This window comes from Trypanosoma brucei, chromosome 3, assembly GCF_000002445.2.
Source record: "Trypanosoma brucei brucei TREU927 chromosome 3, complete sequence".
Classification (NCBI taxonomy): Eukaryota; Euglenozoa; class Kinetoplastea; order Trypanosomatida; family Trypanosomatidae; genus Trypanosoma; species Trypanosoma brucei.
The window spans coordinates 499,654-524,446 of NC_007276.1; the positions used below are offsets into that span (position 1 = coordinate 499,654).

The 24,793-nt window shown below is 46.2% G+C and overlaps 11 protein-coding genes across 11 annotated transcripts, besides 26 other annotated features; all 11 read right to left on the reverse strand.

Moving 5' to 3' along the window:
- Positions 1-69: part of a sequence feature (A-rich) that runs on past the window's edge.
- Positions 1-24,793: part of a sequence feature (sequence corresponds to BAC RPCI93-30P12) that runs on past both edges of the window.
- Positions 82-102: a sequence feature (AT_rich).
- Positions 165-229: a sequence feature (A-rich).
- Positions 753-775: a microsatellite.
- Positions 1,111-1,201: a microsatellite.
- Positions 1,307-3,082, reverse strand: Tb927.3.1910 (hypothetical protein, conserved; the record flags this gene model as incomplete). Its single annotated transcript, XM_838692.1, has 1 exon — positions 1,307-3,082. One exon carries the CDS (start codon positions 3,080-3,082, stop codon positions 1,307-1,309), a length of 1,776 nt encoding a protein of 591 aa, XP_843785.1.
- Positions 3,117-3,175: a sequence feature (T-rich).
- Positions 3,443-3,465: a sequence feature (AT_rich).
- Positions 3,761-3,804: a microsatellite.
- Positions 3,976-3,994: a sequence feature (GA-rich).
- Positions 3,995-4,017: a microsatellite.
- Positions 4,018-4,054: a sequence feature (GA-rich).
- Positions 4,117-4,145: a microsatellite.
- Positions 4,193-4,220: a microsatellite.
- Positions 4,870-4,890: a sequence feature (AT_rich).
- Positions 5,046-5,067: a sequence feature (AT_rich).
- Positions 5,344-5,366: a microsatellite.
- Tb927.3.1920 (hypothetical protein, conserved) lies at positions 6,061-7,875 on the reverse strand (the record flags this gene model as incomplete). The annotated part of the gene is made up of 1 exon (XM_838693.1): positions 6,061-7,875. One exon carries the CDS (start codon positions 7,873-7,875, stop codon positions 6,061-6,063), a length of 1,815 nt encoding a protein of 604 aa, XP_843786.1.
- Positions 8,640-8,661: a microsatellite.
- Positions 8,689-10,128, reverse strand: Tb927.3.1930 (hypothetical protein, conserved; the record flags this gene model as incomplete). The annotated part of the gene is made up of 1 exon (XM_838694.1): positions 8,689-10,128. The coding sequence occupies one exon, from the start codon at positions 10,126-10,128 to the stop codon at positions 8,689-8,691; it is 1,440 nt and encodes a 479-aa protein (XP_843787.1).
- Positions 10,988-12,304, reverse strand: Tb927.3.1940 (hypothetical protein, conserved; the record flags this gene model as incomplete). The annotated part of the gene is made up of 1 exon (XM_838695.1): positions 10,988-12,304. One exon carries the CDS (start codon positions 12,302-12,304, stop codon positions 10,988-10,990), a length of 1,317 nt encoding a protein of 438 aa, XP_843788.1.
- Positions 12,771-12,826: a microsatellite.
- Positions 12,999-13,080: a sequence feature (GA-rich).
- Positions 13,422-13,458: a sequence feature (AT_rich).
- Positions 13,787-13,810: a microsatellite.
- Tb927.3.1950 (hypothetical protein, conserved) lies at positions 13,834-14,223 on the reverse strand (the record flags this gene model as incomplete). Its single annotated transcript, XM_838696.1, has 1 exon — positions 13,834-14,223. One exon carries the CDS (start codon positions 14,221-14,223, stop codon positions 13,834-13,836), a length of 390 nt encoding a protein of 129 aa, XP_843789.1.
- Positions 14,420-14,460: a sequence feature (AT_rich).
- Positions 14,915-14,937: a sequence feature (AT_rich).
- Tb927.3.1960 (hypothetical protein, conserved) lies at positions 15,499-15,936 on the reverse strand (the record flags this gene model as incomplete). The annotated part of the gene is made up of 1 exon (XM_838697.1): positions 15,499-15,936. One exon carries the CDS (start codon positions 15,934-15,936, stop codon positions 15,499-15,501), a length of 438 nt encoding a protein of 145 aa, XP_843790.1.
- Positions 16,463-16,499: a microsatellite.
- Positions 16,513-17,481, reverse strand: Tb927.3.1970 (hypothetical protein, conserved; the record flags this gene model as incomplete). The annotated part of the gene is made up of 1 exon (XM_838698.1): positions 16,513-17,481. One exon carries the CDS (start codon positions 17,479-17,481, stop codon positions 16,513-16,515), a length of 969 nt encoding a protein of 322 aa, XP_843791.1.
- Positions 17,543-17,563: a microsatellite.
- Tb927.3.1980 (hypothetical protein, conserved) lies at positions 17,820-18,710 on the reverse strand (the record flags this gene model as incomplete). The annotated part of the gene is made up of 1 exon (XM_838699.1): positions 17,820-18,710. One exon carries the CDS (start codon positions 18,708-18,710, stop codon positions 17,820-17,822), a length of 891 nt encoding a protein of 296 aa, XP_843792.1.
- On the reverse strand, positions 19,573-21,018 carry Tb927.3.1990 (hypothetical protein, conserved; the record flags this gene model as incomplete). Its single annotated transcript, XM_838700.1, has 1 exon — positions 19,573-21,018. One exon carries the CDS (start codon positions 21,016-21,018, stop codon positions 19,573-19,575), a length of 1,446 nt encoding a protein of 481 aa, XP_843793.1.
- Tb927.3.2000 (hypothetical protein, conserved) lies at positions 21,845-22,498 on the reverse strand (the record flags this gene model as incomplete). Its single annotated transcript, XM_838701.1, has 1 exon — positions 21,845-22,498. One exon carries the CDS (start codon positions 22,496-22,498, stop codon positions 21,845-21,847), a length of 654 nt encoding a protein of 217 aa, XP_843794.1.
- Tb927.3.2010 (hypothetical protein, conserved) lies at positions 22,932-24,680 on the reverse strand (the record flags this gene model as incomplete). Its single annotated transcript, XM_838702.1, has 1 exon — positions 22,932-24,680. The coding sequence occupies one exon, from the start codon at positions 24,678-24,680 to the stop codon at positions 22,932-22,934; it is 1,749 nt and encodes a 582-aa protein (XP_843795.1).

The following is a 24,793-nucleotide window of genomic DNA, read 5'->3' on the forward strand; positions in this document are numbered from 1 at the left end:
AAAAAATAGAACTGATGAAAAGAGGGAAAAAAAGACAAAAAAAAGAGAAAGAAAAAGAAAGAGAGGAAATGAGGGAAGGGGATTTATTTAAAAAAAAAAAAAGACGGCCGAATAGAGAGAGCACTGGTTCAGTAAAAGTGCACTCTGCAACGACTCGGGTGATTAAACAAACAAACAAACAAAAGAAAGAAAAAGGAAACCAAAAATTGAGAGAAAAAAAAGGGAGAAACCCTGTAGATATGAATACATGTGTGTACTTTATTTATTTGTATATATTTGTATTCATTTAAACACATGGTGATATCAGGCGATAAACCCCACACACATACACACGTACACACATAATTGGAAGAACACTCCCCCTTCTATCAAGCTAAACAGTTAAATGAATGTGTTGGCCATTGTGATGTTTCAGCTTCGGGGAAAGGAAGCAGAACCAGACCAGAAGATGGGGAAGGAAGAAAAAAAAAAGCACAGAAAGAAATGGCAGCAACACCTCCACTGTACATTTACATAATAATATTCTTCCAATACTCATGAATGTACGAATACGGAAACATACACACAAACACGAAGAAAATAATAACAAAAAAAAAGCAAACAAAACAGTGTGCAGTGGTCGAACATGATCCACTGGAAAGAGAAAGAAAGAGAGAAATATGGGGGGGGGGATGCCCTTCATTACCCACTTCGAGGTGATTACATTATCACAATCACTCTTCCTTGTCTTACCAGGTTCGCAACCACCGACAAAAACAAAACAAAACAAAACAAATCGCGGCAGGTCCACATCACTTTCCGAACACCCTCAAGTATTCCTGATATTCTCTCACAAATCTTCTTCACACATTGCTTAGTTTTCCGGACAATTTGGTTAATATTATCTTCAATATAACTATAACTCCTCTTTTTTGTCATCTTCTCTTTAAACCAACGTAGCGATATGGAGAAGCCGAATCATAAGCGCCAATCGCTCACATGAACAGCAAACAGTATGGGAGTTTACCGGCACTTTTGTACCTTACATCGGAAGTATAACTTGCATCTCATTGACATCAACCCCACCCCCACCCTTTTCTACACATGGTAACGGCGCCGCAAAGATGCTGAACAAACAAACAAACAAACGGGCACTAACATGTACAAGCTCGCATACATACACGTACACATACACATACACATACACAAGCGCACACAAACACGTGAACACGTGAACACATGTCAAAACGTGCCGAGGAACCGAAGCATATCCCTTCCCCATATCCATCTCCTGAAGGGTCGGGAAACTTATGATTGCTTTCATGTACTACTGACGCTGCTGGCGTAACGAATTCCCCCACCCCTCATGTCCCACACACATGGGTGATGGGGGCGCCAAGTTCGTCACACCGACACCATTGTAATAAGAATAGTGATGATGATTAGGTGACGAGTGTGGAGTGGCGCGGTGCCCTCCGTAAGGCGAGTGGTAGCCACCTGCGTAAACGTTATTCCAGCAGTGGTTTGTGTTGTCCATATATGTCCCACACCCATTTCCAGGGGCACTGCATCCACTTGTAGAGTTGTAAGAGTAACCAACGCTGCGTTGAGCTCCATGTTGTATTGGTGATCCCTGACGAGAAGAATCGGCCCAATGTGGTGAGTAAATGGTAGGCTGAGCAAGCACAGACAGGAACGGGGGCATGTGACTGCTGTTGGAATGAGTACTGCCGTAATATGGCGTGTGTGGTGTATTTGGAATGGAACAAGTACCACCACCGCCACCGCAAACATTTGAAGAGCATACATTGGGCATACCCATACTGGGCCCGTGAGGTCCACCGACTGCAGAAAGACCGCCCACTGCATATGGTCCCGGGCGCTGGTGCGAAGCGGAAGGCATAGACACCGATACATCCCGTCGCTGATTGCGGGTGACAACAGGAGTACATGCGACAGTGCCCGCCATCGTGCCAACCACACCGTGCGCTGTTGTTGGTGTAAAGGACAGAAATCCACACGATTGCTCATCAGCAGCGTTCTGCACCCGCTCCAAACCAAGACGCCCCAGCGTTGGAATGCCAATTCGTGTGTACTGTGGAGCTAAGTTATCTGCGTCATAATCATCCCAGAGGTGCAACTGCCGCCGCCACACGTTGAGATACCTATCGAATGTGCGTTTACTGCAATCATACTCGGGACGTGGTGTCATGGGATGCATTGGATTGCGGAACTCACGATCACAACGGGATGGCACGGCTCTGATGTAGTTTTCGTAACCCGCCGTTTCTTTGCCGTATTGTACCTGCCTTAGACGCTGCTGAAGACGACGTGCCCGCTCCGTAGTGTCACCACGGTTAAGGTCAGCGGGATCCAATTCCACGCCACTATAATTTAAGTGCTTCTCCTCCGCTTCTACCATGCGGAGAGCAATGGGGCACTGCAGTGGTTCCGAAGCGTTGTAAACACCAGGACCCGCACAGTCGGCATCGTTACCCAAATGAACAATGGTCGCCATACGTTTGTTGCCATTGTTGTTTAAGACACGAGTAGAAACAATGTGTGATGAACCATTAGTGGTTCCACCACCAGCGACAGCCGTATCGTGTGGTGTTGCAGAATGTGTAACATCCCCGCCGCACATGTCCCCCGCGTGTCCAATGTCACCTCCGTCCAGCACTGCAATGGGTGAGCGCTGCGAAGAGCACTGGGAAGGAATATACCCACACCGGGCCATCGAATCAGGTGTGCGGGATACCACAGATTTATATACCGATGTCACGGGAACGGCAGTTTCCGCAGGGTTGCGTGTGTACCTCTCCAGTTCTGATTCCACACCAAATACAGACGGTGGAATGCTACGATACGGCTGGTGGACCGTCACCATGGGAGATCGAAGCTGCTGCGACATTGTCGCCGCAACCGATGTTGTCGAAGAGGCACCGTTGCGAATAGGCGTTTGTGAGGTTGAAATGTCAATCTTTGGGGATCCGGTTCCCAGAGAAGTATCGAACTTCGGATGATTGGCGCCGCTGTAGCTGTTGTTCATCCACACACCGCTTGAGCCCAACGCCCGCCTAGTGCTGCTCTCAGTCATGGACATTCAAGGGGGGGGAAATGTAGCGTCTATGGAACTGTCTTTTCTTTATCTTTCTTTATATTTTTATATATTGTTCTCTCCTTTTTGTTTTTTTTTAAAAAACCTTTTAAAAATCCTTTATTTAATTTTCTTTTTAACAATCGAACGGCTAAAACCGCTACTAGTAATAATAAATGTGGGGTCTACCTTCCACCTCCCCCCTTCACTTCTTCCTTTTTTCTCCTATGCGAAAACTTTTCAGAAACTTTTATTGCTCTCGCGTTTTGTCTTGTTTTTTTGTTTGCAAAGAAAAAATTTGGCTGCCGCGTACGGTTTCTTTCGTTCCTTTTCCTCAGTTTCCTGAAATGCTCTTATTCTACCTTGAAAAATATTTTTTAAAAAAAATTCCCCTCCGACCGTGCAGTCGTAACAAACAAATCACAGAATGCAAATCAATCAATTTCTCCCCCCTTTTTTTTCTTTTTGATTCCCTCGCCTCTACTGTGGATTACACGGTTAGTATATTCAGACTGTTAAAATATTCCCTTGGCCGTTTTTCTTCCTTCTTACCTTCGCGTTATTTTCCCCCCTCTTCCTTTTTCCTTCTTGAAAGAACAGGCCGATTTTAACCCAAACTGGCGAAGCTCACCGGTCTTCGACTAACGAGTTTGAATTCGTCCTTTCTCTTTACACCCCAATTTCTGTCGTTGTTGTTGTTGTTGTCTCTTGTTTTTGTTTTTTTTGTTTTCGTTCTGATTTGTTGAGGTTTTGTGTCGTCTTGATTTGACTAATTTTTTTTCTTTACTTTTCGTTACACGGCAATGACACACGTCTGTGGTTTATATATTTCCCCCACCTTCCCCCCTAATATGTGCTGTCCCTGCCTCGCTTGGATGAACAGACGGACAGAAGCGGGGGAAAAGGGGAAAAAAAAAAAGAACAGAACAGAACAGAACAGAGCGAAAAGCAAGGTAAAGTAAAGGAAAGGAAAGGAAAATTATGTCAGGAGTTAAACTCAACCGCCACCGCTGCTCGTAACAATAATAACAACAGTGAGGATTATTATTATTACTATTATTATTACTATGATACCCAACACCGGCTCGTGCACCCCTGCTCACAGAAACGAAGTAAATATATATAAATATATATAAATATATATGAACTATATTTGCTTTTCCACCTTCCCCCTTCTTGTTTTACCTTATTTCAATTATTCTCCCCAACCCCTTTCTTCAAACTTATGCAAGAGTTTGTGTATGATAATTGCACTTGCTTACTCCTGTTGAGTAGCTTCTTCCCTTTTTCTTTTGTTTTGTTGCTTTCGTTTTTGATGTCACCTTACGTCTAAAATGAGTGTAGATTATTCAATGCACTGTAATATATATATATACGTGTACAAATAACCGTAATTTTTATTACGGCTAATCTGGAGAGCAAAAAACAAAAAAAGAAATACACTAATTGTATTTATATTTGTAAATGGCGATTCGGTATTTTTTAAAAAAAGGGTATTGTACAGACAAAAAAAAAACACACACACAAAAACCTAAACCCTATCTTTCTATCCGTCAACACCTTTTCTTTTTGTTTTCCCTGTTTGTTTATCCCCCTTATGTTCCCTAAATAATAACAGCAACAACCTCCTTTGGTAATGCGGTCACTTATGATTTAACCAGCAAACAATGTTTTTTTTTTACAGAAAAAAAAGAATGGGGGAGAAATACTCGTTACAGCTCGATACCATAATATAAAAGGAAGAAAAGGAAAATGAAGCAACCTGTAAGAAGATGAGCATCAATAACATTCAGTTAATAATTATAATATATAATCATCATACTCTTATTATTATTATAAATGGGACCAAAGCCCCAAGCAGAGTTAGGAGTAATGTTGCGCACTCGGCAAATGGAAAAGCAGAAGGAAGAGAAAGTGTGCGAAAGGCAAAAATATCCGCACAATTATTGTCTGCCTTTTTTTTTTCCTCTTTTTTTTTTAATTTTATTTTACTAATAACAGCGAAATTAGACAACAAATAAGAGGAAGTAAAAGGAAAAGATAGGAAAGGAAACTCAATGAGAACTTTTTACACGCACTTAAAAATGCACAATACATTAAAGTAAATGACCCCATTTCCTCCCCCATTCCCCCTTTCCTCTGAATTTGTTTTACTGTTCTTTGCTTTCTCATGTCTCATCTACTTCATCATTTCCTCCGCCACAAATGACACATACACACGTATGAAAGAGAAAAGAAACACACGCGCTATCGGACAATGTATCACATTGTTTGTTTGTTTGTTCGTTTGATCTTTTTTTTTTGCCTTTTTATCCGTTCATTATTTTCCCACCTCTGCGTTCCCCATCATACCTCAAAGGGAATAACACAACAATAAGAGTAATATTTTTTTTAAAAAAGAAAAAGGACCTCAATTTCCCGTTTCAGCTGCTTGTTTTATTAAAACAAGTATCATGTAGAGAAACAGAGTACAAACCCACATCCCGATCTTGCTCCCTCCATTCCTACTTTTTTTCTTCCTCACCATCACCGCACCGCCATTGCCTTTTCGAATTCTTGAACGTTATGGATGTGTTGCGTGTTGAACCTTTAAGTTTCGACCATCAACAACGGGAGCGAGAGGGGAAACAAAAAAAAAACATTGTGGCGACATGGAAAAACATGAGCCGCTGGAAGTAACAGCAAATATTGGGAGGCGTTGCGGGCAGAAACGGATGAAAGAATAAGAATTTCCCCCCCCACACACACACACACCCAAATCCCCTCAGCGTCTTCATTTCAGCTTCCCCTCGTTTATCATGCTTCTTTGACAGCTCTCCACCTGTTCTTTTTTTTTTCTTTTCCCCCCTTCCCTTCCCTTCATTATTTCCCTTCATCCCGCGTAAACACAGACACACGCACATACACATGAATGTAAACGTAAATCCATACAGTCCCTTCCTCACCACTGATTTGCACTTTCCTTACTTCAGGTGAAGAAGTGTTCAACGCAGCTCATTCTCGAGGTATTTGTAATCAAAAACGAAGTCTTCTTTTTCTTCCAAATTCCAGCCTTCCTCAAAGTTGAAGAACTGAAACGACCCGCGCTCGCTCCCCTCCAGAGATTCTTTTGGGGGACCATTTCGCTTAAACCAAGTGTTGAGTTGAGTGTGGTAACGGAAGGAACGCTCCTTAATTTGTCCCGCGGCACAATACTGCTGATACGTGTTCTGGTGATAGTAAAAGATAAAGAAAAGGGTCTCAAGCTCAAATGTCCGGTAAATCTCCGGAGAAGCTAACGCTGGGAGAACCTGCTGTGGAAAAAAAGGAACGTGCACTGTTGGATTGGAGGGCTCAAATGGACGTTGCCGGTCAACGTCCTGCGTATGTGGCAAGTTTGCTAAGGACATGTCAATAAGCTGCAGCATGGTGTTCCTGTCCAAAAAATCATCGTGTGCTGTTGAAACCGGTGCGGGGGAAACATGGGAAGCGGGTGCAGCGCTGAGTTGCCTCGTTTCTCCAGTAGCGGCGGTGTTGGCACTGCTGGGAGACATGGAAGCCATCCCGGATGCCTGAGATGGAGCCGCTGCCGCAGGTTGCTCAAGGTTTGACTTCTTACTTGTAGTGGAAGGTGGCGACACGAGACTTGCAGGTCGGCCCTTCTCCCAATCACCCAGCCGTGAACCGGTGCTCGTTGCCCTCGCCATATCTGCTAAAGAACCGGTCCCAACCATGGCCATCGCATCGTCGCCGAAGGTGTCGTCGTTCATTTTGTCCATGTCGTCTTCCGGAAAATCTGCGTTTTCGTCCCAGTTGTCGTGCAACCCGTCCCTGCCACCTACCGTCGATGTTATTGAGGTGTTTCCCTTGTGTGGGCTCGGGCTTCCGGAACCCAACCGCTTCGCCCCATCCATTCTGTTTGCCGTTGCGGAACCGGGGCCTTTCCTGGCATCAGAGGAAGTGGGACCGCTCATCTTCGCACTGGAAGAAGGTGTATTGGATTTTGTCCCTCCCATTCTCACCGGACTCAGTTTGTTATTTGGGTTGCGGGAATTAGGAGAAGCCGCATCCTCATCCTCCCCAACCGTGCTACCACCCCGTCGCCTCTCTGAAACTAACTGCTCGTCGAAACCAAATTGGGCGTACAGGTCTTCATCTTCATTGTTGTCATCATCGTCGCTGCCGTTGGTATCACCACGTTTGATTGCCTCTACACGCTCTTTGATTCCGTAAACACTTTCGGGGTTTACATCTCCGTTTGCGATACCTTTGAGGAGCAACTCAAGGCGTGCTACGTGAAATTTAAGTTTTTGCGTACGGGTCGAAGTGGTTGCAGACACAGAATTCTTATTACGTCCGTGGTTTCCACGCCCACTGCGTTCCGCATCCGACTCGGAGAGCTGCACTTGCTTCCGCAAACTATCTGTTGTGTTCTTGAGCCATGCCTCCACATCCTTTACTCCTTCCTGCTGCGCCTCGCTCAAGGCACCAGTGCCTAACCCATCTTTCCCAGATCCCTTCGTTTTCATCGCCTGCTCACACATCTTAAACGTTTCGATCCTCTCGTGAAGTTTTTGCATCCACGGCTCAACGCTCCCTTTCGAGTCCTTGGAGTCCGAAGGTGGGCAAGTGGCCTTTATTAAGTCATAGCTGCGTTGAAGCTTCCTAGCCTCCCTTCTGAGTTCGGCCTCTAGTTTCTCCCTCTGGGGTGACGTACTGTTGTTGAACTTCGTGTAAACACTATCGTAGCTGTTAATTTCCTCCTGTGTACGGCGAAGGAGCCGCTCGATCTCCTGTTGACTCTTTTTATTATTTGTCATTATCCCCTGGGTTTTTTTTGCACGTTCCCACTTCCCGCCCTCAATAACCCTTTGCGTACCGCAGAACTGCCACTCCGTATAATCTTGATTCCCCTTCTTTCCTACCCAACCTCAAGAAATTGCGTTTGTAGTTCCACACTCTTCCGATGTTTACTCCTCTCGGTGCCTTCTTCCTTCTACACTCCTTTCTTATGCTCTTCTTTCGTGCCTCAGTGTATTTAAAAAAAAAAACTCCCTTCCCCTCGTTCCTAATAGTTTTATTGTTTCTATCATTTGGCAAAAAAAAAAGGAAGTGAAGTGCAGGTTACAAGTCCGAGCAAACGCGATCGCGCCAATGGAGACAGCTCACCTTAACGCCTTGAAAATAGCAGGATATTCGCAAACTTTTGTATGCGTACGTATTTTACTCGGTGGAACCTCAATACTATTCGTTGTAGAACGGGTAAAGCACGACACCACGTGTAGCGCATATGTGCACAGAAAAAAAAAAGCGATAAAACATGGTGAGCGCCTTTGTTATCTCCAATACCGCCCGCCTTCCATACAAGAAAGTGTGTGAGCGGGGAGAAGAAATGGAAGAGAAATGTCGCGAGTTAGAAAATAACCATGGTGGCTCGTATTCGTATACACCCTGTCCTCACGTCAGTCCATAGCCATAAATGCACTTAAACCCAATTATGTTACCTGCACAGCTTTACACGTGAAAGCACTTCCCTTCGCGTGTCACTAAAAGTTGCAGCGGTAAAACAAATTAGCATCGTTTCCACACACACACACACACACACAAAATATTTTTAAAAAAAAACAGCACCATCACGCCCATGTCTTAATGGCACCATCCCACGCTGAGGTGACAACGCGGGAAGCCTCAACTGGGTGCCAGCGATGCGACACAAGAGTTTGAGTGTGGGCTGAAAAAGATCGTAGTAGCTCACCAGTAGCCCACGACCAGATAAACAACTTACCATTGATGTCACCACTCGACAAATAGCGGCCATCAGGACTAAATGCCAGTTGACAACGCGTGCCTGAAATTGTGTGGCCGCTAAATACACGATGACGAAGTAACTTCACTTGTCCTCCACCACCATCAGAGAATACAAGTGCTTGATTGTTGAGCGATTGGGCAACAAGCATGTCTTCTGTGGGGTGCCGCACGACATGAGTGATGGCATGCATAGAGACATCCGCAATCTGTTTGATTTGAACTGGAACCCTAAAGTCCCACGTGCGGAGCGTCTTGTCCTCCGCTGTCGTTAAAAGTTTCTTCCCTCCACTAAGCAGCGAGAGATTAAAAATGGTCCCCATATGGCCCGTGTACTCGCGTTGGTACTTCTGGTAACTCACCCGCACGTCATAAAGGACCACTTTCCTGTCCAGTGCTACAAGTATTAAGGAAGTTGGATCTAGAGGATGATGCAGGTGCTGCACGCAGGGAAGCCGCTCCGAATTCGTCAGCACGCCTCGGCACTCACCATGTTCAACGTCCCACATCGCTACCGTCCCATCAACAGAACCTGTGGACATTGTTTCCCCATCCGGAGTCACCTCTAGGGATTTCACTGGTTGTGAATGGGCTACAAATGAAGCAATGCACTGACGGCGGGAAGAGAAGGTCTCGTAAAGCCTCACCTCACCCTTTAAATCAGCGGCAAACAACAAATGACCAACGGGAGGTAGCCACTGAAGCTGTTGAATGCCCGCCGCATGCTTGTCGCAACTGCCTTTCATTTGTCGTGGGAGACGGCACTCATGCGAGCGCGGTTGCAGCGATGGGGGAGGCTCCAAGAAAGACCTGCCCAAGTAATTGGTGCGCTCAAATGATGGATCAAAATTAGCTTGAAGTGTATTTGCCGCTACAGAGGTGGAGACGTTAGTATTCACCTCTGTAGCACCAGCAGCAGAAATAACCGCAGGTGTGGCTGAATCGGAGACCCCCACCTGCGCGGGTCCTTCACCACTTCGTACCCGCTTGCGCGCCACTGGCTGAGTGGTTCGCTTCTCAGGTAATCCGCCGCCATCAGTTTTTTTCACATAAGCCTCCTCAAACCCCTCCGGCGGAGGCAAATATGCCCGTTTCACATCCTCCGGGGTGGCTAAAAAACGCAGCGGAAGTCCGGCGTGCAGATCTGCGCTCGCGTCTTGCCTCCGTTGTTCAGAACTATCCTCGGAAACGGGCAACGTATATCCCTTCTCTCGAGCCACACGCTGCAGGACTTTGGGATCAATATGCGGTGCAAGGTCAAAAAGCATCGCTTCACCGCAGGTACACGTAGGACGGGTTAAACAAGGGAGAAACAAAAGAACAAAAGCAACAGTTATAGCAATTACAATAAAAGAGTAATGGAAGAGGAGGCCGGAGTGATAGCGGCATATTTGAACCAAACGATGAACGGTAGAAATTAGTCGTAGACAAGGACAAACACAAACATTGAGTGCGCCCCGTTATGGTCGTACCGACGCCACACAAAAGTTCGTGCACGGGTTAAAATGATAAAGTGAAACTAGACAAACAAAGGACGAACAAATAACTAGAAAGAAAAACGTACGCAACGATACTTCTAACAACAGGTATGCTTTACGCGTGCTTTCGATGCCGCTCCACACGCCGCCCAAGCACATGAAGATATGAGGGAACTCTCACACTCCTTTGCGACGCGCCGCTGCAGCCGCTTTCCAAGTTGACTTCCCTCTCCTCCGCACTGCGCTCATCAGTTGTTACCACACCGGTAAAAATGATAAGATGCTTCTACAGATGGACTGGAAACGAACTGGTGAGTTTCATTCATGTGGTATGTAACAATTTAAGTTCCTGCAACGCAGGAAAAACGCACAAGTTTCTGTACATCGACGCATGGCGAATAAATAATGTGATGTTATCCCGACCGTCGGAAAAGATAAGGTTGAGGCAACCACAGTGGGTTGTAGGGACGGCATTGTTTGTTGGACTATATGCACGAACCTACGCGCTCAACAAGAAAGGACGTGGTTTACCGCGGCTACAATATCCCATTCTCTTTCTAGTTTTGATCATGAACCATTTCACCTTTTCCACACCTTTTTACTATTACTTCTTTTTTTGTTTTTTTTCTTTTTATTCCACCACCTTCCACTACAGCTTTATTCCGGTCTTCTTGTGTGTGCTCGCACGGTCAATAAGAAAGTCATACCAGTTCGCCTCTGAGGTGGTGTCAATAGGTCGAAGTAATGGAAGCAGCACCTCCCTTCCAATCCTACAATTCTCGCATGTGTACAGCAACTGCTTCAGCCCGTCCTCTTCCTTTGTTGGAAGTTTCTGCACTTCCTTCGTTAGTGTGCAGGTGTAATAATTACAGTCCATGCATTGCAAACACCTGGTGCTTTGGTGCAGGTCACGTGATGTCAGTGTCACGCGGGAGCTGTCAGCGCAGCGTGGGCATTTCCACACACGGTAATGCGCGCAACCGTTGCTGAACTCCAGGTACTGTCCACGAGTCATGATTGATTGAAGGGTGGCGTCGTCCCTGACACGGTGCATCGAGCCGTAGCAAGTTGGGCACATGGTGTCGATGATTTGATTCACAAGCACCGTTGAGCAGAGACCGAAGAATATGATGCCGATTAGGAGGTACGGAACTGATGTCACGCCGTATGCAGCGGTTTTCGCAGCAAACCGCACTTTGTTTCGTGTGGGCAACGCCAGAAATCCCCTGTTCCACAGCGTGTGCATTTCCTGAGCTTGACGGGCGATGGCATACACAAGCTGTACCACGGCATAACTGGCTTTTCCCTCTCGTACGAGTGGTTGAAATATTTCCTTGACTGCTGCCTGGAGAAAGTGCTCTGCAAAATACTCCTCGATGGCAGGACTAGTCACGAGTTGGACGCTTGCCTCGCTCTGCGCAATCAACAGCAACAAGCCATTTCCACGCGGCTCTCCGATTCCCCAATCAAACAGTATGGAATTAGCAAAGGCTCTCGGCGTGGTATAACCAACTGTGGGAACAAGCACAACATACATGTCCACCTCACACAGAGATTGCATTTTGTCAATGGCCTGCTCGATCTCCATTCGGTCCTCGCTTGAAAGCAAGCCACACAAATCACTTACACGCTTTTTCGCATAGCGAGGCACGAGTTCCCATGGCCGGTCGGACTTTCGGTAGTGAATCTCATCGAACGTTTGTATTTTCTCAAAAGAGGCGATAACTTCTTTGTTGTTGCGATGGCGACCTGCCTTAATGTCCGCAGCTAAGTCACGACTTTGTCCTAATTTTGCCAAAGGTGATAGAAGGTTGACACCAGCGCTACGTTGCGCCATGAGCAGCACCGGCCTGAACACCGCCGAACCTCCTCGTCCTCCTGAAAAAAAGACGATGTCGCTAAGAATGCGACGAGCAGGAGATGAGGACACTCGGAGAGGGGAGAAGTTAATCCGTGTCCGCTCCATGCAGCTAAATGTACTTAATAAAGTTTTTTTTTAATTTTGTAAAAAGGGAGACAAATGTGAGACAAATTGTGTTTGTTTTTTTGTTTTTTTTTTAAAGGGGAGAAGGGGAAAGCAGGTGCTTGTGCTCGGGGGAGGGTTGTAGCACCGCACGTGAGGCTACGGCATCATACAGAGATCAAACAGTTCAATTGGTTACTCATTGCATTGCCCATACATATCAAAGTCACGCACGCCATCATCGCATGTATGCTTTGCCAAGAAGATGTACGCAACAACAAGGTGTTCCCCATGTGGCTGGAAGAAATAAATAAATAAAGTTGCAATACGCAGCACATACTAACAACTTGCAAACAAGCAGTATCTGTGCTCGCAAGTGTTAGAAAACAAACAAAGCAAGCCGTAAGAGCTCATTCCCAACACCATCTTGCGACACGTCCATTGAGCCACATCAAACGCACCTGTGTGCACACACATATACACAAATACATATATTTATACTTATATATACGTATATGTATTCATTTCCTTGTGTAAACTGCACAACCACGATATCACTTCCCGTCAAAATCCTGAACATAAAGCGCCCAACCCCTCAAATGAAGGAGCAAACGCAATTCTTCCCTCTCCCCCTTTTTCTCCAGACACTAGTTAATCCCCCATATTATATGAAATATTAAACACCACAATGATCTGGAGAAATAAAAAGGGAAAGACCAAATACAGAAAAGAAAGAAAGAAAGAGAGGGGGAAAAAAAAGTAGAGACAGAGAAGAAAGAGGTACACCAAACGTACAGCAGCCATTTTTAGAAAACAAACCCACTCATTGTATCCGTTAAGAGTGCAGGTGTGGCACCGTCCTCGAAACGGTCACAAGATAAAGGTACGTTTAGCGGATAAGAAGCATAATTCACACGCAATAGAAGGGGGGAGGGGTAAACTACGCGAGTCGAAAAAAAAAAATGGTACGACAACGAAGGGCATAAAAGAGAGAGAAAGAGAAGTATCAGTGCACAAAAATTTACTACCATTATACGGTCAGCACAACACAGAAGCAATAGAAGAGGGAAGAGGGAAAGTCACAGTGCTATTCCCTCATAAACTCCCCTCCTTTTCTTTCTTTTTTTAAAAAAAAAACATTTTTTTTCTTTTATTTTGCCTCCCACCCTTCTCCTATGGTTTTGGTCCCGTATGCACTGCCTGTCATAAGGGGGGGGGGGGGGCACAAATCATTCCCCTTTTACGCCTCAACCTCCCAATTAGCGGCTACCACCACCCATTCCCGCTTCTTCGTTCATAATACACTCTCGAACGTCGCACACCCACATGCACATACACATCCCAGTAAAAAAAAAAAAAGAACAGAACGAAACAGAGGTTTGTATGAATAAAGCATGCACATGCACAGTCCTTTCTCTCTCTCTTTCTCTCTCTGTTCAAATGGATGAACTACAGATGCTGAATAACCCTTCCCTTCCGTTCCCTTATATATATATATATATATATATAGTCACGCATACGCAACCGATACGCTACAAATCATAATTACCTTCTTCATCTTGACGCTCACCAGATTGGAGAAATGCTGCCGCCCCCAACAGCGTCACTTGCGATCCCAATGATAACAGAAATGCACCGAGTGAACTGTAACCCGTGTGATAAAGCACAATGGAGAGAGAAGGTGCTGAAACGGCTAGGGCACCGCTAAGGAAGACGACAAATCCGTTTATTTCGCCATCGTCATCAAACGTACTTTCCGACCGCCCAAAAAACAAAAAGGGTAGTGGTGTAATAAACGACAGAAGTAATGAAAACAGCGGTAAGACGTTGCTACCTGCCACCACAGTACATGCAAGTATGGAAAGAACAACCGCAACCACAACCAGCGAGGCAGACAAAACTAATGGTAACAACGCAGCCATGATTTGTCCTACTATTTTTACGCCCCAACGAAAAAAAAAAAATTCCCCGCAATTTCTTTTTACCACAATGAGGGTACTTTTCTCTTATTCAAACTATTGCTGCACCCTTTTGGCACCTGTGCTGCTCACTCTGTTTACCCAAAACTTTTTTTTTTTACCTGCAAGACAAAAAGAAAAGAAAGATGTTTAATCCAGGTAAAAAAAAAATAATAATAATATAATATAATATATAAAATACTCCTAGCGTAAATACCCACACGACACCGAAAGTGTGTGTGTGTGTTTGTGTGTGACGAGAAAGAAGATTTAGAGTGAGAATGGGGTGAAAAAGTGAAAGTGAAAAGTGAATGGTTGTGGAAGCAACAACAGGTTAAATTACCGAATGCATTTAATTACAGCTCAAAAGATGTGAATAGTGCTTCTCTCTGCAGCACTCAAAACTGCTCCCCAGTCCCTGTTGATGTTGGTTTACTGCGCTACATCTCAAGTGGAAGCATATGGAACATCAACAACAAATTAAAAGAAAAAAAAGAAAGAAAGGCAACACATTCGATTTGTATTAGGCAACGACGCGAACAACTTCACATAATGAGGTACTCCATGCAGTTGCACATGATGTTGTCTACCGAAAACAGACTGCAGAGGCACTACACAACAGAAAGATAAAAGGTGGCATCAAATACGCTAGACCAAAAATAAATAAATTAATTAATTCCATGCACTTGAGTCACTTTCAATCTGTCACCAGTGCATAGGGGGTTTCAAAATGTCAACGGATTGCCAAAACTTTTTCCTTCAAGGTAATAATATGAGCCAACCACCGCGCCAAAAGGCAAGAGGAGGAAGCATTCATTTTTTCCTCATACGTGTGTGGCACCGTATAGGACACCTTCTTGGCGCCGTACCCAACTTCCTGTGTAAAAAAAAAAAAAAGACACTTAACCGAATATTATCAAGCGCGTAAACTGCGAAAGCAGCAACCGCCCCGGCAGCGGAATGGGTGGAAAGTTGGTTCCATCTTTTTTCACACGCCTCAGTAAACAATGACCGCAAGCACAAATAAACGAATTAGGGGCAGTATATCACTGGCTCACGCGTCAGTACAAAGTACATGCGGCTGCGGAATCCCTTCAGTACATGAACAGTGGTTCCAGTGCTTGTAAACCTCCACTCGTCGTTTATTGCACACCGAATCCGCCAGCAAATGCTGCATTCCACCGGCTTGGGCTCCAGCAGGAATAAATGACAACACGATTGCAGAACCCTTCCACCTCCTCAACACGTCTCTCCTTTAGCCAATGCTACAACCTTTTCTCTAACCATCCGCACAAATGACATGCGCTCCTCCGTCGTCTGCAGCCTTTTCGCCGTCTTCGCTGCGCTGACGCACAATAGAAGTGGTCGTTGCTCACCTACTGATTGAATGGCATGTGCAATGGCACTAGAAAGTATATTCGTCAGCGCATGATCCCGTACGCCTAACAGATACTCACACGGAAGTGAAGGTAAATTATTAAGACTCTCACAACCCACACAAGGGCCGGCATCATGCGGGTCAAAGCGAAGCACTACACCAGGCACACATGTATCATCTTCCGTTACAAGGATCCAAACATAATCGGAGAAGCACTGCTGCGATATGTGCAACGTCGATGGTTCAGCTCCGTAAGTGAAGGAACACTGGCGAAAACATACGGGAGGTGGTCCTTCCATTGTGCGTGTCCAAAAGTCAATATTCCTTTGCTCCGTGATGTTTATGTGAGAAGTGTGTCAGAGGTATAATTTTGGTAATTTTCCCTTCGTGTATGCTATTACTTCCCTTGCCTTCTGTCCCCTCCCTACCCTCAAGGGCCTTGGCAGGGTATAACAATAATGTGTATTCTACCCTTCAATTGCGAAACAATGCCAGGTGATGATTTCAATATGTGAAAAAGAAAAAAAAAGCACATTTCTTAAAGAAACATCAAAAACATTTGCTTGAAATTCCGTTGAGTGGTAACAAAAACCAAGTGAGCACGCCAACGAAACGTAATGAAAAACAAGAGAGAGTGAGCATTACCGATAACAATCATAGCACCCCATGACACCGCTCGATGTGTCGGAGACCTCCCGCAAGATATCACCAACTCACGTCGAGTTATTGTGGCAGAAATCAACAACTTTCTGCGAAACGACACACCCCAAAATATGGGGTCCACAGATATCTTGCCTCCTTTATCTCTAGCCAACAAAACTACGGCACATACAATCACACACACACACACACACACATACACGTGTACGGTTAGCTCATCTTCTCCTCCCCTCAAGTTTGTACTGCATACCGCACCCTTTCGCATGGTTTTTAATGCGTTGAAGCACGTGATCAATCATGAGAGATTCCACGGAACCGTTTGGAGACCGGTGCAGGAGTGTTGGGTTTTGCTCCTCTCCGTTCCAAAATACCAGCACCCGTTCCCGATAATTTTGCAGCATGTTGGCCACAACAGCGTCGCAACGGTAAAGTCCAAGATTCCTAAGTGCCTTGGCTTTGAGTTGTTCTTCCTCAGTTTCAAGTTTGAATGTGATGAGATATCGCGGGGCGGCACGGCTCGACCCATGCCACTCCTCACTAATGAGGTCAAGTATTTTGGGTACGTTGTTAAATTGAATAGTTAGCCCATCTCCGCCACTCATTTTATGGTGCGATAGGCGGCTTTCTGGGATGTAGTAATCCGATACAGCAGCAGCAGCCAAAAGCATCATCGGTGTTTGGCGTAAACATTCTGCCCTATGGCTAAGCGTCCCTGTGAGTAACGAGAAAAGATACAAATACTCTACTACTGTGTAATATGGTATTTCAAGGAAACGACTTTTATACTTGGTGTAAGCCTCTATGGCTGCACTGACGTCGCAAGACTTCTGTGGTGCATTCAACTCTGCAAAAAACTGCTCGGTGGTCATGTTGTCGACGAGACGGCGGAAGGGGAGCTGAGAAGTCTTGCTTCGAAGAAGAATGCATGCCCAACCGCGAGCCAGTAGCTCTTCTACAAGCACAGCCCCGCGCCCACCAGAACTGAAATTAGTGACAAAACGTACGGCGTGTACCTCCAGTGGAACTGCCGTGCCACCACTCGTAATGAAAGCCACACCTTCACAACCGTCACGGTTGACGCGCTGAGCGAACTCAAGGGTTTTTGCCTCCCACTGATTGAGGTCGCTCCTTCCCTCTTCTGTCAGGTTTTCGGTAAAGAAGCGGCTCAGTCCCTCGGCACTCATAACGTGAAGATTTTTTAAAAAGAGCGGTATCTTCCACTTTTAGACGCTCTTATTTCCTCTTTATATATATATATATATATATTGATCAAGGTGGGGGACACTGCTGGCGCGCGGATTCTCCTTTTGCACCTTCCCTTCGTATCCCTCGAAATATTTCTGCAAAACGATGAGAAATGCAAGCACCTGAAATGAAACCACATATAATATATTGTTCAGTGGCAAAAGCACCCTTTTGGCGCTCTGAACGGTGGAGAGGGCAACAAACATATTTGGAGTGTGTGCGCAAAGGGGGAAGTTGAACAAAGAGAAGCACAAAATTTAAAACTTACAACTCCACGTCACGGAAAAACAGACGAAGCCGAAGTAATCTCCTCCTGCAACTCATCCATCTTCTCCTGTAGTTGCTGTCGTAACCGTAGTTTAGAACGCCAGAGCGGCATAACCGCAGCGTTAAATGTGGCACACCGCTTCTTCACCTCACCAGGTGAGTATGTAGCGACAACCCCAGACTTGTGATGAAATGGAACAAGCAAATCTCCCGGTTCGCTATCAGCGCCGTTGCTTGTACATCCGTCGCCGCCAGTTTGATCGCCCTCACATTCATCGTCACTCGAAGATGGGAAAAAGTCGTCCCTGCATGTCACGTAATTAAGCACGCTCTGTGCTTGGAGTGGAATTATACGTTGTAACTCGCACAACTGGCGGTCATGGAGGCTGGCGCAGATCACTTCGCTACTGTTATTCCTCTCTCCATTAGCCACAGTAGATTTCTCATTTTCGCTAACATCAGCCGTTCCCTGCACCTCTTTTGAGCCGTTTTCTACGCCTGAATTTTCCGCCTCTTCATTAGCAGCGGTTTGACACATATCTGTCTGTGAAGTGCTGGAATGAAGAGGTAGTGCAGTGCAGTGCTGAACAACAAGCTGCGCAAACTGCACAGAAATGTTGTAGTGCCGTTGCTCAAGCTCCTGAAGTTCATCGATCCACACGCAAAGGAACCGGCAAGCATCGTCCGTCGAATCTCTACACAAGCATTGCAGTTCCCGAAACGATAAGCTGACGCACCGAAAGGCTGCTATAATGCTGTTGTTAACTGCCGTTTCAAAGTCTGAGGCACTTAAGGCGCCACCCAATGCACAGTGAAACTTTGCATCCCACAGTCTATACGTTTCGCAGCGAGTGTGTTGCAGCTGCAGAGCCTTCGAAAGCAACTCGGCACCCGTAGACATCAAAACGGCGAAATTTCTAAAATTCAGAAGTGGAACAGGCGCGGGGATCAAAGGTTGAACTATCAGTAGTTCTTTTTTCCCTCCCTCCTTCTCAGTCCCCTCGCGTCCTTAGTCCAGTGCCCACGGCTACTTCAAAGATGAAGGGGAAAAAACAAAGAGGAGGAGTGGTTGGTTAAGAGAAAAGTAAAGTTGGTACCTAATGGGTAAATATAGTGCCGGCATGCTCCACAGTAATAATGGCATGTTGCCAAATAAGAAAAAAGTAGTCAAAACTCACCACTACATGGCACACGTAAACGAAGGGAAGGTAGTATACATGCATGGCACATCAAGGTGCAACAATTTGATCCCTTTCCTTCTTTTCTTTTATTTTCATTTTTGACTGTTCAGACACCGCACTAGAAGCCAACAAAAACAAAAAAGGATTTCTGCCGCCTCACCCTACTGAAATCCAGCAACAGATGTTTTACAAAGAGAGACATGCAATTTTTTTTTCTGTATGCCCCACAAACATATATATATATATACGCCAAAAGAATGTCCAAAGATCAGTCACAATGCAATGACGCGACAAAACAGAAAAAAGGAAAGGAAAGTGAAATCGGGTTGAAATCTAAAGAGTAAAATGGAATACGTCATGGGGTAAATATCGCCGTCAAATCCTTCAACTGAAGGCCCAGCGCAGAACACAAAGGCGAACACACAATGACAAGACGGAATTCTTAAATAAATAAAAGAGAAAAAAAAAGGACATCAAACCTTCACTCCTGATTCATATGCCTCGTCTCCCCCCCCCAAAAAAAAAAAACCTCCTCACCCTTCCGAGAATAAACAGATAAATCCTCCTTCGGATCGTCACCAATTACAAGATGCCATTACTCATCCACTCTAGTTGTGCCTTTACATCATCACATACAATTGGCACATATCCGCGTCCTCCCCCCGCATGCTTGAGATAATGTTCACCGAGTGCAAAGCCTAGAGCCACGCGGGCCTGATCGGTTAGGTCGCTGTTGTTTAACTTTCGAGCCGCCCCAAAGTTAGCACGATAACTCATGAGAGCCTTTTCATGATCACCGCTACTGTCGTACGCCTGACCTAGTTGCATTGTTGCTCGGTAAACGCCCTCTATATCAGCTGCCTTCTCAGAGAGTTCCAATGCGCATTGCAAGGAATGTACAGCTTCGTCTGTCATATTCATGCGCTCCTGCATGCTCGCAACACACAAAGAGGCCCGCTTCTCACGCTCAACAAGGTTCGCCGCCCTCGCAACTTCAAAGAACCGTTTCTGGTATTCTAGTGCCCTCCGGAAGTCACCCATGCTTTCGTAAATGTTGCCAAGTGCGTGCAATGAGTCGGCCTCATCCTTCGAACTCTTAACACGTTGCGACATATCCAGCGCCCGCTCAAGGAAACTGATAGCTTCCTTTGGATTTGTATCCTTCAACTCCGCACTAAGACTCAAGTAAGTACGTATCAGGCGATAATTGGCCTCTACCGCCGTCTCAACGTCATTTAGTGCCATGGCAAGGTGGTACACCTCTTCGAATAAAGCAATTGCCTTCCTGAGTTGCTTGTGCCTCTCAAAGAACGCACCAAACGACAAACGCACCTCCTGCTCAAGTGGGCGGTCCAGCGATTCCATCGCAATGCGAAGCGCCACGTCATAATGCCACGCGGCCTCGTCACAATCCCGCTCACTTTCGAAATAATCCGCAAGCAATTGGCAACGCTCGCATACATCACGAAACTCACTCTGTCTCCTTAACACCTCCACAGCAGCCAGTTGACTCTTCACCCACACTAATTTTTCGTCAGGAATTGTGAAGAGGGTCTGTGCGAGTTGATCAACGCACACCGGATCCCTGTGTGAAAGGTGAAAGAGATGAATAAATGTGTTTACACATCCCTCTGCTAATGCATCAACGCACAGATGAAAACGGACCGAGTCCTTTTCACTTTGTGCCACCACAACCGACGCGCAGTTAACGCCCCCGGCAGCGGTGGAAAATCCATCTTTGATAGAGGAGGTTGTGTTATCGGGCTGACCATGTCGGGTTGTTCCAATACCAAAGGATGACACCACAAGTGCATCGCGCTGCTGCTGCGAAATAAGTGAATCTCTCTGCAACCTTGTACGTGTTATCAACTTACCTGATCCGGGTTGGGACGGTTTCACTGGTACCAGGGCCATGTGATTCGAGTCGGGTTTTGCACCCTTACACGCTGACTTTTCGGGCGAGGGAATGGGGGGAGTTAACTCTTTTAGTGTTACAGTTTTCGTTTTCACAGGCCCAACACTAGCCATTTCGACAGCAGGTCACACACCCAATCAACCAAGGTGATATTCTAATATTTAAAGAAATGTGGTGGATTCTACTGTTCGTGTGCTCTCTCTTTTTCGAATATCTTGTTAACTTCTACTAGTTGCAAGTAACTAGGGAGTTACGCAGCTCCTGTATTCCGTTGCCCGTTTGGGGGGGAACAGCAAACGTGAATTTTTACAGTACACGCGTCAGTGGTTTCAGGCTGTGGGAGTAAGAGTAAGCAACGAGGAAAATTGTAAGGAGTAACACAAATAGCTTGGGCGGGTTGTAAGAATCGGGCGATGAGTTACACGTAACATATAGGTCGTCGGATCATTGAGGAAACACAGTTTCTCTGCAATCAGGTAGTTTACAGCAGTGCACCACCCATCACCACACCTAAGGCGCAATGCAGGGTTCCCCAACAAAAATGGCATACACACACTCGCACACAACGAAAAGGCAGAGAAAAATAAAGAAGATAAACATAGCAGCGGGCGAACCTCAACAAAATAAAGCGGAACATATTTCTGAACAACATCCGGGGATATTCCATCAGCCGCTTCTCCAACATCAACTACAGATCGCAGCACTGGGTGCAACCCATGCATAGCGTAATGTCCTGTAACTTGTCAGATTGACGCGCTGGTACATCCAAACAGCAGCTAAGTGAGGGCACATGTCTGGCGGGGACAACCCGATAACCACAAATATAGATGTGAACGTACAACCACTAATATTGTCGTGTCTTGCACAGGGCACCCGTGCACACCACAGCGCGAAGAAGAAAACAAAGCGAAACATGCAGGCCACTGAACCCCAACCATGTCATTGGCGAGCAGCAGACGATCCTGGGTAACCTTCGTCTGACTTGTTGGGCATAGCAGCCTTTGCCGCCTCCTCCCGAAATCGTTTGCGCAAAGTTTGCATACTTGCTATACCATTTGGAGTAACGGTATTCGCTAGACCTAACAAAGCCGAGCATCGAACGGTAAAACCCTCATCGCCATAACCTTCAAGAACACCACCTCGCGAGGTGGCAAGAGGTGGTGGATCCGTTGGTAAATCTGGAAGTCGCCCTCCTCTATCCCAGTTCCTGTTTGTTAAGCGATACAAGAGGACTCTGATGTAGTGCCTTTCATATGCCGTGGCTTCGATGCGGAGTTTCATTAATGCCGCTATATCCTCTGCCTCTCCCTTTTGTTTCCGCTCTGGAAACTCATTTTTGATGCCTTGTGAGGCACCGCCGGTATTAGATTGTTTGGGACAGTACTCGACGAAGCAAATGCCTCTACTGCTGCCATTAGCTGGGTTGGTGTAAAGACGAACCGTCAGTGGGGCAATGTTTGACGGATGAATTTCCGTCAGATACTTCCGTACCTGCCCCTCTGTGACGTACCATGGGAAACCGGAAAGAATGAGTACATCGGCTGTACCACGGCATGCCGACGTGTGCTCTATCAACCGCGGCTTCTCATCCATATGGTGTAGCGGTAGAGCACCACTGACGCAATTTCACCAATGTCGCTTCTACCTGTAATTTGCGTCCGACATCACAGGGGTGAAAGTTTGATTAGAATAGACAAAGTACGAGAAGGATTTAAAAAAAACAAAACAAGAATGGTTGAAGTGTGAGTAATCTCGAAGAAGGCAAAAGGCACATGGAACTTTTTCAAAATGTTTTGGACTAGCAACCAAACCTACCGCACGCTGCGCAGATAGCCACGCACCCTTTCACCATCTCTGTGGAAAGCCAGTTAATCAACTGCCTGGGGGGCTTAGTTTAGGTGTGTAAAGTTGTGAAGAGTTTGACGGTACCTTAAACCATGGCGACCGCAAATCACAGATGCATCTCTCCCTCCAGTACTCAGAGCCTCTACTCACATAAAGTTGTACACGGTTATGCCCACCTGAATTACCGACTAGGCAAATCCGCGATGCAGTGAGATATGACATCCCTAACATCTTCTGGGAGTTCCAGTAGTCCGCTACTACTTTGCCCCAGCAATTTCTCAAGGTGGGCTTTGGTGAATCCATCCATTGCATGGTCATGTAATACCTTTAAGCAGCCCTCTTTCAGTCCTCGTTCCTCGCACCAGTGATTACAATCGCAGAGTAGCCTCATTACGCACCTCGCACAACCATAATCACGAAGGGATTCATATTGAAGGAGCGGCACAATAATCCTTTCAATCGCTCCCACATCTTTCCTCACGCGGGAAGCGACTGATGAGTCAGACCCCGGCTGTTCCATTATTTTTTCAACGCGATAAAGACCAACGGCAAGACTGCTTGCCAGTAGCGGTGTCATGTAACGCGATTGCCCTGATGATGAAGGCAAAGAGGCTTTCAACGCCGATAGAATGGCTGTAAGTAGTTCGCTGTGAACTTCAAGGAATGCACTACTAATGAAGAGATTAATTAGTGTAGGGAGGGCCAACTCGGGACCCTCTTTGGTCAACTGTTTTTCCAGCGTGCAAACGTGTAGCCGTCGCAGCATCTCCCATTGTAGCAGTGGAGGTTCCGCTACCGGTGCAACACTTTCGTCAACATGATCACCAGCGTTATTACTATAATCGCTACCATCATTTTCCACGACCGCTGAATTCTCTGGGGAGCGTTTCATGCGCAACTCATCACTCTCAAAGAATGCGGCCACGGGCTCGTTTGGTTGTTCCAAATAGCAACGCCACAAATCAGCACAGAGAGCATCATTGAGGGAATCGCGAACGTAGCTGGGTACAATGGGGCTGTGAACCCTAGTGAGCAGTCGGAGTAACTGGTTCAGGTCCGAGGTTTGCAGCGTTGACACACGAAGTATTAATTGATCCCATGCCTTTTCATCTGGTATTTGCCCATCCGGCCATCGATTAAGCGTATGCACAACACCTACAAACGTTGGCACTGCGGCCTCACGATCCGACCAGCTGGCAACCGACTGTGCGATGTCGTCAAGAATTCGTCCCACGGCACACTCCCCCCCGATCAACTCGGTCAGTAACCGAAAGGGACGCGACATTTCCCGCTCCCATTCTTTTTCAGATGTTGTTTCACCAACGGCAGGGGTGTTGGAAGGGGAGATTGTTGATGGGAGCGTGGTAAACATTTGATCTAGTAGCGCACGGAACTCGCTTCTGCTCTGGTGTTGAAGTGTGCTTTGCATGGGAAATGTATCAGATAGCGCCAATACATCTTTCCACTCCGTCACCTGAGTGGCCAGAGACCACAGCGCCCCGTATTCAGCTGAGGAAAGGGAATGCATTGGGGTTTCCAGTACGGAGGCTAGAAACACGGTTTCAAATTTTTTCTTTTCATTATTAAGTTCCAGCGGAAAACGTTGAACAGCCTGCAGCGTCTGACGGAGCCCTCCAAATGACTGGGGTGCAAGTGGTCGACGGGCCTTTTGAGTAAGCAGCTCAAGCATAGCACGATGGTCTACGTAATTTAGTAAGGCATATCGTTGAATGAGTTTGGAATTAAAGGGCGTGAAGTGCTCGTAGTGCCGTCCAAAATGCTTGAGAAGGGCAAGCTCTGTAAGCCCGTTCATTGGCCGCACCACGCGGAATGCGAGGGTATCCATCAACGCCTGCGAGCAGCCCAAAAGGAATAAAAAAAATGGGGAGCGTAAAAATGCAACTGATTCAACATCCAGAAAGAAAAACATAAGCAACCGCAAAGAGTAAAGAGTAAAGAGGGGGAACAAAGAAGGCCTCAGCAAGAAATTTACACTCAAATGTGGTGTTATGGGCCCGATAAATCATATACGGTACCCTCCGC